The sequence below is a fragment of the Mauremys reevesii genome, linkage group 11 (assembly GCF_016161935.1).
Source record: "Mauremys reevesii isolate NIE-2019 linkage group 11, ASM1616193v1, whole genome shotgun sequence".
Taxonomy (NCBI): domain Eukaryota; kingdom Metazoa; phylum Chordata; order Testudines; family Geoemydidae; genus Mauremys; species Mauremys reevesii.
This window is the reverse complement of record NC_052633.1, coordinates 39,137,251-39,149,488: the sequence shown is the minus strand read 5'-3', so window position 1 is coordinate 39,149,488 and position 12,238 is coordinate 39,137,251. Positions and strand designations below refer to the sequence as shown.

At 37.0% G+C, this 12,238-nt stretch overlaps 1 protein-coding gene and 1 long non-coding RNA gene across 7 annotated transcripts in view; one reads left to right on the top strand and one right to left on the bottom strand.

The window, feature by feature from the left end:
• The window catches only part of DYNC1I2 (dynein cytoplasmic 1 intermediate chain 2), a 42,229-nt gene that overhangs the window by 4,916 nt on the left and 25,075 nt on the right, over positions 1-12,238 (top strand). For 3 of the 4 annotated variants that reach the window (XM_039494852.1, XM_039494853.1, XM_039494854.1), the window contains exons 4-5: positions 6,687-6,777; positions 11,035-11,094. In XM_039494852.1, coding sequence (XP_039350786.1) covers positions 6,687-6,777; positions 11,035-11,094 — 151 coding nt within the window. The remainder of the gene's footprint in view (positions 1-6,686; positions 6,778-11,034; positions 11,095-12,238) is intronic. The other variant, XM_039494855.1, reaches the window with a different exon arrangement.
• LOC120374737 overlaps positions 2,457-12,238 on the bottom strand; it is a 42,910-nt gene continuing 33,128 nt past the window's right edge. For all 3 annotated transcript variants that reach the window (XR_005586219.1, XR_005586220.1, XR_005586221.1), the window contains 3 exons: positions 8,911-9,055; positions 4,620-4,685; positions 2,457-2,866 (listed from right to left, as the gene is read on the bottom strand). This is a non-coding gene — a long non-coding RNA (uncharacterized LOC120374737). The remainder of the gene's footprint in view (positions 2,867-4,619; positions 4,686-8,910; positions 9,056-12,238) is intronic.

Here is a 12,238-nt window from a genome sequence, read left to right as displayed (position 1 = left end):
AAATTAAATGACTGACTCGGTAGTTCTAGCCTGCTTGTGTCTCTTGTCTTTGGTGAACAAATTGTGCCATTTGTCATAAGTGTCAATCCTAAATGATGTGCTTCATTGCACACAATTAAATGCTCGATCTCTCTTCTTTTACAAAATATTGCTAGTAAAATGTTTAACTCTGCTAATCTGCTCAATATTTAAGACCATCTCTGAGAACTGGGATCTAAATTTAAAGTATCTTTAGCACATATTAAATAAAATTGAGGAATATGTCGAAAGTAAGTTTCCTTCAGAGCATAAACAAAAGTGAATGATTGGGAATCTGTTTTGGTCTGCATTAAATAACATACCTTTTTGTTTTCCTCCTATTTTCCCTGAACAGCACATTGGTATTTTGTCCTCTGTCAGCAGGCAGGGTTTTAGCTAGCAATTGTGCACTTCTCCACAATCACTGACCTTAATTACTTTATATTATCAGTAATGCATCAGTTTGTGCATTTGTTCTGTTTCTACTACTTAACTTCCCCCTCCCACCAACACAATCTTATGGGTGTTGGATTGAGGTTCACTTAATCAGCAGATGGGTCTAACAAATATTTATTAAGGAAAAACAGAGTAGTGATCAGTTACAAGTGGGAAGTTCATCAGGATGATCTCATCAGTCTCCTCCAGCACCAAACAATACAGCAGCCTCCCTTTGTCACAAACTTATTTATAACTTTTTATTCTATTTTCTTATACATATGTATTAGTCTCTCATTTCCATGTTAACTCTCTTCCCTGTCCGTACAAGTTTAGTGTTAAATCAGACTAGTCTTTTCTAACTTTTTAGTTATTTTATCTTGATTACGCTGCAATTTCTTACACATATGCAGCACTAAACATGATTATTCTGCAATTTCTTACACATACACAGTTCTGCTTATGTTATTAAATGTTATCAGAACAGTGTGTTAAAATCCACAACAGTCTTCTGTCAGGCCTAAAGGTGCTTTCACTTCCAATAATGGGGGTAACAGCAAGGTCAAATGTAAGTTTTAACTGTCTAGGAAAATATCTTGTTCTTAATGTATTCTTTCCTCATTTTAGCCTCAGATCCTACCCCATTCTTGGATAGTTTTGTATATCAGGTATGTCTGATTGCTCAGACTTTGGCTTTCCTTAGTCTTTCTTTCTGAAAAAAAAATCAGACTGGAGAAGTATTTTTAAACTCCATCCTGAATCTCAGATACTTCTCTCATCACTAGTTTTTGACCACCCAGGATTTCAAGTTATTCTTTTGATTTGGGCTATCACTCTGAATCTTGTCTTGCAAGTATGAAGCAGTGTGGTAGTTGCTTTTCCATTATGGACAAGATCTTTCTGACTACCTTGTTGCATCTGGTCTTGAAACAATCCCTATGTATTTTGAAAGCGACCATGGGGATGCCATTAAAAACATTCTTATTCCATAAGTTTCAGCAATGATCTACAATGGCTTGTGAGGGTAGAATCCTGTCTCTTAAATCATTACTCTGGCAATAGTACTCCACAGATGTTTGAGTATGCCTGTGTCTGCCATTCAGAGTTTTGGCATCTTTAGCAGTACAATACGTTACAAACTATCCATTCCTCTCCGGGTATTTTTGGTAGACTAAAATTTTGGACATTTCCGTATAGGAGAAATGAAGGCTTGATAGTTTTGCTGAACTAATATGAAAGACTCTTTCAGAAGTCCACAAGCACATGCTTACTAGCTGTCTGTAAAAGTCTGAAAGCCATGAACTGGTATATCTCTATAAAACAAATCTGTGGGTTTATCATGTGTAACTGTTCATGGAAAATTGTCTGAAATTCCATGCCCTAACAAAATTGGTACTCTTCAGGCAGGGAACCATATGTCCAAAGCCCGGACCTTGCTTGCATGTGACAGTGGAGAACACTCCTTTTCAGTGGCTATATTTAACTTCAAGCAGTAGCTTTGATCAAGCTCTAACTCAGGTTTCATTAAGTTTCTTCAAAGGAAAGAGTTGTATTGGAAAAATGTATAAAGTAAACACATATTGATAGTTTTTCCTTTCTGTAGACTTCCAATAAGGCGGTATTCCTATATCACATATTGCCTTAATGATATAATATGGGATTCCACTTTTAAGAACTTATCCTCTGATCCAGGTTTTCTTAAATACCACCATATCCCTGATGTAAGAAGACATACTTGTAGTAGGAAGAGAGCCTGAGATATAAGCCCTTGTGTTAGAGGCCTGGTATGAGGCCTGAGTAGAGCTTTGCTAATATAAAGCAAAGTTAGCAAAAGTTAGGCTGTGAGCAAACGTCAGGCTTTGCCTGCTTGCAGGTTCACAGAATCTGGCAAGAACAGGGCTGATATTGGAAAAACACACATTGCATAAGTACTCTGTGCCTAGCACTTCTTAGAAAACACATTTCAGAAGAGTGTACCAAAACATCCTGATATCAAGGATGGTACAAAAATATTTTCCAAGGATAACAGGAACATGCTGACCCCTCCTAAAAGACAAGGTCAGGATAACAGAGTGGTAGAGATGTTTAAATCGAACCAACGTGCACAAGGAGATGGGTGATAACTAGTCACATTGGGGCAGTAACTATTTATCTCACGGGGGCAGTACATAATTTGTTTGTATCAGGGTATAAAGAGGAATCTCGAAGAGTGTCTTGGTCCAGCCGAGGGGGCAATGGAAAGTTCTGCCATTCACAGAGGTGCGTCCATTGTCACAGGCATACATGTCTTAGTATCCTCGTGCTATTACTGGTGCTTTGTCGACAATAAACCTGGCCTGGTGTTTTTGTACCTTAACGGCTCTTGTGGTCATTGGTTCGCTCAAGGTTTGCTGTGCCGGCTGTCTGCGTAGACCTAGAGCAGCACACAAGGAGAACACACACGCACAGCTGAACATCTAACAATAATACCTACTTAGTGAAACACAAAACTGCTTCAAGAAATCATTAAAACTTTATCTTCTAACAGTAAAAATTAAGCATCCTTATTCGGAGTGTCTCGTAAGATAATTACATTTGCATTAAATAGGCATTGTCTATTTAAATAAAATTGTCTTTTATATAAAAGCCTCATCCAACTCTTCTTCCTGGTTAGGTGGTCTATAGTAGACTTGTACTATAACATCATCCTTGTTTTTTACCCCTTTTATTTTTATTCAGAGACTTTCAACAGGTCTGCCTCCCACTTCTGTCTCAGTCTCAATGCAAGTGTATACATCTTTCATGTACAAAGCAACCCCTTCTCTCTTTTTCCCTGCCTGTGCTTCCTGAACAAGCTGTACCCTTTTGTATCCATATTCCAGTCACATGAAGTATCCCACTAACTCTCTGTGATACATAGTATGTTGTAATTGTGGTTATTCACTAGTATTTCTAGTTTTTTATTTCCCCATACTACTTCCATTTATGTACAGATATCTAAGATGTTGATTAGATTTCCCCTTCTATATTTCCTCGTCTCCTGCATCCCTGCTATGATTTCCTATGTTCCCCCCAGATTCCGACCCTTCATCTAGGTCTCCATGTTTTGGACTTACTGTGGATTTTTGTTTCCTGCTCCCTTTGAACGTAGTTTAAAGCCCTCCTCAGTAGGTTAGCCAGTCTGTATCCAAAGATACTCTTTCCCTTCCTTGATAGGTGGACCCTCTTTCTGCTCAGCAGTCCTTCTTGGAACAGCATCCTATGGTCAGGGAAGTCAAAGTGCTCCTGGCAACACTGTGACCGAACAGCTCTGCATTCATCCCAGGATGTGTTTGTGTCTCTCTCTGCTTGGGTCCCTACCCTTGACCAGAAGGATTGATGACACCGCCACCTGTGCCCCCAGCTCCCTCACCCTCCCTTCCAGAGGCCTATAGTCATGTCTGATCTGCTCAGGGTTATATCTCACCACCAGGTGGTTTTCTCTGAGGACTGGTGGCTGCATTCCTTCCAGCCTTGGGGGTATGTGGCGTTTCCTCCTCTGTCTTTGGTGGAGATTCCTCATCCCTCATTGCCAGGGTAGAGAACTAGGTTTTTTGTTTTGTTTTCATCTCTATGGAGGGTGGGTTGGGAGCAGAAGTAGCCAGCATCCAGCTTCCTCCCTATGAAGGAGCTGTTTCCTCCTCCCCTGGTGGTGCCACTGCAGGCCTCTCCAGATGGATTGCTTCCTCAATCTTGGAGGTCTCCATGTGTATATTTTCAGTCACTTGCAACCTAGCCACCTCCTCCTGTAGCTCTCTTACCTGCTTCCTGAGGGATTCTACCAGTAGGAAACTCTCACACTGGATGACCTTCCTAGCCTGGCTTTCTGCGATGGGGACTACAGGTCACAGTCTCTGCAAATCCACACCAAGACCTGTGTAGAGTAATCCATGATTGGGTTCTCTGTCTGGACCCAGGAGCAGTGTTGGCATTGGCAATGTGGCCTTTTTGAACCATGCCCCCTCGTTAATGCACAGGGGAAGGGTGATCAAGAATGATTCAGGATCAAGGGACAGGAGGCTAGAGCCTTGCTAGCGCACACTCAGTTAGCTGGCCTCTGGCCCCTACTCCCACACAGTCCTATACAGACCATGATGTAAACTTTAAGCAAGCCAAAAGAAAAACGAAACAAACAAAAACTCACTCACCCCAAGAATTAGTGTTCACTCCTTCAGCAGGGCATCTCCCTCTCAGATTCCCCCATTTGCTGCCCCCTGTTCAGGAACAGTCATATTGTGTGTGGGTTTTTTTGTTTTGTTTTGTTGTTGCTACTCTTACCTTTTTTGTATCTGACTTTTTCGTGATCTATGAAAAAGAAATCCTGGAAAGTCAGTCATTTGTTCTCATCTTTTCTTCCTTTGGATTTTTTTGGAGGGAGTGTGGGGAAGAGCTGCTCTGGAGCATAAATACACACAATTTTAAGTTGCAGTATACACAAGTATGTCACAGTTCAGTGTTTGAGCTCTAACTAATAGATATAAAGTATCAATCACTGGATTGCACATTATTATGGCCCCTACTGAATTCATGGTCCATTTTGGTCAATTTCAAAATCATCGGAATTTAAAATTTAGTCAATTTCATGGTTTCAGATGTTTAGACCAGTAATTTCATGGTGGTGTAATGTAGGGGTCCTGACTCAAAAAGGGGTCGTGGGGGGTTGCAAAGTGGTCACAGGATTACTACCGTTGCTTCTGTGCTTCAGCTGGGCTGCCATCTGATCTCCCCCCTCCCACAAGAGCAGCTATGCAGGGGAAGAGGAAGTACCATCCCTCCCCAGTCCTGACAGGACTAGCAACTGGCACCTGGTGCATGATAGGAGCCCTTGGGTGGGGCATCCTCAGCCCTACCCCTCTTTTACTCCCCTCCAATAGCTAGATTTCACAAAGGAGAATTGACTTCATGATCCGTGACACATTTATCACGGCCGTGTATTTAACACAGTCTGAGCTAAATTGATAGTCTGGGCATTGTGATCCCTTAGCTCTGTTTTCAGGTCTTAACTGTTTAATTTAGTAAAAGCAGAACAAGTTTTCATTCATGCTTGTCTGTTTTTTATGTTAATTGCCTTTTTTAATTGAACAAGTGAGTGATAAAATCATGCAGTACTAGAATAGAGGGTTGTCGGAAGTCATTCTATAAATTATCCAGCAGATGGCAGTGACTACCCAGTAAAAGTATACCTGTAAAAAGAGCTAGCTACCAACTCTACCTGTAATTTTTCCCTGTTTTGGGAGGAAAGGAAGGTGTGGGGGGAGGGAGGGTTGTTTTTGGTGGTCGATTTTTTGGGGTTTTTTTTCTTCAGCTCCCAGTTTAGGGGAGAGCCATGATTTTGGGTGTCTGTGTGCGTTACTGAAAAATAGAACGTGCAAAGAACTTTGAGGCATTATTAGGCTGTGAAAAAAGTATAAAGCTGGGTTAGACCATTCTTACAAATCATAATTTCTAGACTGGGCAAAACACAGTTTTGCATGGTATTTAAATTGCATGATGTCACTCAACGGTTCCCAAAAGCATGTTGCATTTTAAATTTTTGTTTGCAATCTTCACCCAAAATGCTTGAAACTTTTAAAGGAGATAAATATTTTAAATATAACATTATTATATTTAATTAAAAAACAGCTCCAGGATAGCAGCTATTCTTATGTCTAAAAGAAGTAATTACTATTATCTGATAAAACAGTAGTACAGGTTAAAACTTGCTGTATGCCAAAATAAATTGTTGCAGTTGTAACTGAAGTGAAGGCAAATTTAGCAGAATTTAAATAATGCATTTTTATGGTCCGTTTAATCCATGAAAACAGTTGTTAATGCTATACTAACAAATGTTTTGAACTTATTTGGAAATGACAAATTGAAAGGAAAATTGTCTCCTTTGAAAGTTGGTGGCAGCATTTTGTAGAAATTGAGATTTTTTTTGAAAAAGATTCATCAGTCATTTTCTCCTGGGTGTGTCTTTTTATATATATATATATGATATATATACACATATAAATCCCCGCTACATTAAATGCCAAAGAGTTGCATGAGTCTCCAGCATGAAATGTTAACATTGTCTTTTCCCCTTTCTTTCTACTGTTCATTTTCATCCATGTATTTTTTGTTTGCCATCTTTTTTTTTTTTAATACTTCATGTTAAATTAATTTGGAAACATCCTAAGCTGTGCAACCTCTACGAGTAGTAACAGCGGATACCTGTCTGTTTCACTATTTAGTCCCTCCTCCTATGTCTCCATCTTCCAAATCTGTGAGTACTCCAAGTGAGGCTGGAAGCCAAGATTCTGGTGATGGTGCTGTTGGATCTAGGTATGGTAACTTTCTTAAAACATTAAATTGTTAAAATGTTGTTAGAAATGTTTGTAGGTTGAGAAGTGCTTTAAAATAATATTGAGTTAGTGTTAACTTAAAATTTGTAAATGTCCAAGTCAAATTTTATATAAACCACATAACATCTCTTGTTCTAAAGCAATTAATGTTTTTTACTCTGATTATGTAAAACCATTTTATCCTCTGATTTGGATAACTCTCTTTGAATGTATTTTATTTAATACAAGTAAAATGAAACTTTGAATTCCTTTTTAACTTTAAGGAGAATCAGATATGTTTGTTTCTAATGGACCCATAGTTTAAAGTGGGTGGGAGGAAAGAGGATGTTACATCAAAGGGGTCTTTTCACTGCCATATCATGTGTACTCTCTTCAGATAGTAGGTAAATTCTCATAATAATTTGCTCAAAAAAATCTATAAATTGTCAGAGATTAAGGTGGTATGCCACTATCAAATATGTTTTTTAACTTATCACTATGTTTATATTATGGAATAACTTGTTAAAACAGTTATCCTCTAGATTTCTTTAGATCTGCTTGCACATGAGTATTGCTCCTTTTGGAAGAAGTTTAAATAAGATTTAAGTTGTTTGCTATAATATTTATCAGGGCGCACATATTCATGTCTTCTCCACATATTTGTGTTGTGGCTGATAAGTCATTCTCATTTGGCGTACCATAGGCTTTCAAGAATGAGTGCTTGCACCCCATTTATGTATAGTTTAAATGTTGCTATTCCCACCATCCTAACTGTAAAAAACGTGATTATTTACATAACCAGTTAGTGGCATTAATGAAGTGTAGGTTGTTGCTAAAACGTGAGCAATAAGCAAAAACAGGAGAATGCAACACGTCACTAACATGGAGACACATTGCTTTCCTGACTGCTCGTGGACACTATACCTCTTGAATGCAACTTTGTGTTAATATTTCATTCAATCTGTGTGGATCAAGCCCACTTTTGATGTAATAAAATATCCAGTAATATTGCTCTTTCATTTAGTAACAACCAGATTTTAAGTAGTACAGTTCACATGTGACATGAGATCTGTGAATCATTTCTATCATAATCCATTGGGTGGGAGGGTTATTCTCTAACATTATTTTAATCTAAAATATTTGAAGATTAAATTCCATTCATGTGTAATTTTGAATGGTGAAACACGTATGAAACATGTTTGACATGAAACAAACTTCACATGTACATTTTATGGTGAATTCATCTCCAGCTAATGAAAATATTATTGTCCTCACCATTGTGTATTCTGCACATACAGTTACATAAATGCATGTCAAATAAATGTAGAGTAGGTCCTTGAAAACTGTTGAGAGAAAATAATACCTTGCATTTCTATAATTTCATCCGTTTATCTCAACGTGCCCTACACATTAGGATTAACAGCAATTTTTGGGGTTTGGAAGTACAGTACAGCAGTTTTCCCATCTTGCAGATGAGGGAACTGAGGCATAGGTAAACAAACTAATTTGCTGAAGATCAAATAGTGAGTCAGGTGGTAGAAAAAGAATAGAATTTAGAGCATTACATTGGGAGTCAGGAGATCCAACCACCAGACAATACTTAGAGATAATTTTAAAGTACTAAAATGTCTGCCTCTATGTATAGTATATTGGTACATATGGACTCTTGGTGAGACACACTGGTATTCAAAAAAATCTTGAATTTGGAAAATCAGTCTGCAGGAATAGTTTAGTATGATCGCTGCTAGAAACAGTTCTAAGGAGTTAACCAATTTCAGAGCCCCATCAACGTGCCCATATCAGTACACATCAGCATTTGGAATCTAGTTCTAAAAGTTTTTGATACTGATCTGAAAATGTAAAACTGATCCTTTTTTTTTTCTCCATGTTTTTAACCCTTTAATCCCAACATTCCACTTTAGTTGCATGTTGAACAGCTGTGAGATCACATGATTACAGTATGCCTCTCATGCAGCAACTCTGTTTACAAAGATTGTCTTCCTGGTTAGCTTAGCATCTCCTCTGCATTTTTACCTCTCCCTTATGCTGGCTGGCACACAGCTGCAGTTCTTAACTACCTGATAATCAGTAAACTACTGTTCAGGCCCTACGTCCACTGCTGCTATCAATTTACCTGACTGCTTCTGTCCTTTTCATCAGTAAACCATTTTTCATATCTGCTTCTTCTCATCCTCAAGTTGCTGTGTTTATTGCAGCTCTTCTGCCTCTCTTTCCCACTCCCTGTTTCTCAGGAACATTCAGAATGAAAATTCAGGGCTCTAGAGAACAATTGAAATATCACATATTGAAACCCAATATCACTTACTATTCTGATGGAGAATGTTAGAGTATATTGAGGTGTATATATATTAATAATGTACACTTATGCCTGAAGGATGTTGTGAAGCTTTAGTTAATATTTATGAAGTATTAGGCAACTGACTAAAGTTTAACCATTAAAGCAGATGGATAATTCATACTTTAAGGCATGTTACATACTTAGGAGTATATGATGTCACAGTGACGCCAAATAAAGGGCTGAACTCCAATCTCAGAATGCCATCTTTATTTCAGAAGAGCATCTCTGGTTAAAAAATAATCATCATCATCCAACAAAAAGTGTAGGGATTGAGACATTACAAATGAGAAATCTTAAAGGACATAATATTCCTTATACTAATGAAGAAACTGTAAAGAGTGTCAGGGAGTGAGTTTGAATGAATGAGCAGCCTCTAAGAATCTAGGTTTTATACCAAAGCAATATGATTCAGTTTTCTGAAGACAACTTTAGAGTTGAAAAGAGTGAAAGAGTTTGAACATATTAATTTGCTTCAGCAATCAATATATCTTTGCAAAACTCTGATGGCATGTTTTATGTAGGAGAGGGAAGGAGAAAGTTACTAAGAAAAAACTTAACAGTACTCTCAAAACAATTTATTTTGGACACACAGACAATACCTCCCATTTGTAAGTAATACATAGTTTTCCAAGTCATTGGAAAATTGTGTCCCTCCTTTCAGACAGTAGAACCAAAGCTTTGCATTTCTAATTAAACCATTAATGAAAGTTGGTGCCTTTTTAAACCAAAATTTGCTACTAGAACTACCTAGTACATAAAGATACTGAAAATTTAATTTAATATTTTCACCACTCTGTATTAAACTGTTGGGAGCAACTTTACATCTTTCTAGGAACTCTCCAGTTACACTGAAAAATAACTTCAGTCTTCCTAAAATAATCATACGGGAAAACCTTTTATTGATCTGGCATACAAACATATTACATGTTCTTTATTTTTCAGCTTCTGTTAGAAAATAATAGTAAAATTCTCTACAAAGTAGGGTAGCATATGCAAGCTTACTAAAAGCAGATGTTCTGCTGCTAATATTTCCATGTATGTTTGTTTGAAATTGCTGCTTTGTGCCCTGGTAGAGTTAGAAGTAGACACCAACACTAGATGAAGTAGATTTCCCTCCCCGGTCCAGGCAAGACTAAAATATAACGAAGGTCCTATTTTATATAAGTGACCTGTAACAGATCCATTCCACTTCTTATTCTTTTATGCTGTGCTGAAAACTCACTATTTTGAAACGTTTTAATATAAAGCCCACTGTTTTCTAGGATACTGAATAACTTAAATTGGCTTTAAATCGGATGACATTTGTAAGCCCAAGGCAGTGCTTAACCCATAATTACAGCAGTGTCACATCTTGGAAACACTAGCAGTTCTATATCCCAGTGGAAATGCATTTTGCTTCTCTACCAAAAAGTTTGTGTTGACTCATTTCCTTTACCAATATGACAATTTCCTGCACATATTTAATGCTTTGGGCAGGATTGCAGTACATTAACAAACCTGACTTCATATGACATAACCAAATGAGTATAGCTTTAAAATGAAGTTTCAAGTTTAAAACTTCCTAAGCTGTTTCAAATGGATTTTTAGTCATTTGGCTTTCATATAGACTACTTTTGTCAGTGATTCTGCAATGCTTTAATTTTCCCCTATCTGAAATAATTGAATGTCTCTAATTGCTCTGAATTGTATATTTCTGTTTAACTGTTTTATAGTTATTGCATGTATTGTAGCATTGAATGTTCACTGAATTTCCACTAACTGACATTACATTTTGTTTCTTTTAAACAATGAAAAAACTGTAAACTTACAATAGCTTTAACATTTCATAGTGTGTATTTGCTTCACTAATCTCTGGCCTCTTTTGCTAATGCTGCATGGTTGTTCAACCTACGGTATCAGGACGCTGCATTGGGATACTGATCCATCAGTTCTTCAGCTCCACTCTGATTCCGATCTGGGGTATTTCATAGATTTTATATTCCCTCTTTTGTGTATTTGTAAATATACAATTTTATATATCTCCAATATGAGCTTTTTTTTAAAAATGAATTTTAAATTACTATTAAGGGAACACAAGTTCTGAAAGAAATCAAAGTTCATGCTGTCCCTGGGTTTAGTGCAACTGGCTTATAGTAGGCAACTTCAGTCTTACTGTGATTGCAAGTTTATCATTTTTCCAGCAATATGTTTCACTTTTAACATTTTTATCTACGTCTTGGAAAGACAAACTATAAAATCTCATTCTATTGAGATAAAATAACTACACATTTTAAATATATACAAAATGTGCCTAATAGAAGAAAAGATGGGAACTCATTGTTTTGTGGCTAATGTATCATGAAGTCTATAACTTGTAAGCTTTTTCATTAAGCCCCACATCATGTTATAGAATTGTATTTGCCTTCCAAAAATTAAAAAAGGATAGAATTTTTCCTTGAGCCTATTTAGTCTGTAATGGATATTTTAAGTGGTGGGAGAAGATGGAAAGATTATTTTTCACATACTGCTTTTTATTGCTGGATTATTGGAATAGTGATTAATATACATATTGAAGTTAATGGGAGTTTTAAATAAAAGTTCTCCTGAGATGGGTCTAACTTGCACTATTATTTATTTATTCTCTCTTTCTTTCTTTCTCTCTCTCTCTCTCTCTCTGTTGCAGTTAGACCCATTTTCTCCATGTCAGTATTTAAATGAGATCTTGTTCTCAATTTTTCTTGTTAAAATCTTTATCTTTAAGTTCTTTAGTATTCTGTTCAGGGATATTATACTACTGTTTCGGAACAGACTTACATTCTAAGTCATAAATAATAGGTTTGGGAAAGCTAAGGAAATAGGCAGCATAGTTAAATGATACTGGGAAACAATCATTAATTGCAGAATAATTAAACAATTTTGCAAGCTATGCAATCTTGGAACCCTGGTCATGTGAGCAAGGAAAACAATGGTAGTGCTCACATGAGTTAGGTTTGTAAAACAGACCCTTTAGCCAGTGAAAAAGAGCTTTGTCATACACTAAGATTTAGGAAGCCTTGAAAAACAGTTTGTGTAAAGTCAAAAAATCCAGATGTCTTTGCCTTTTTTTCTTTTTCTTCTAGTCTGT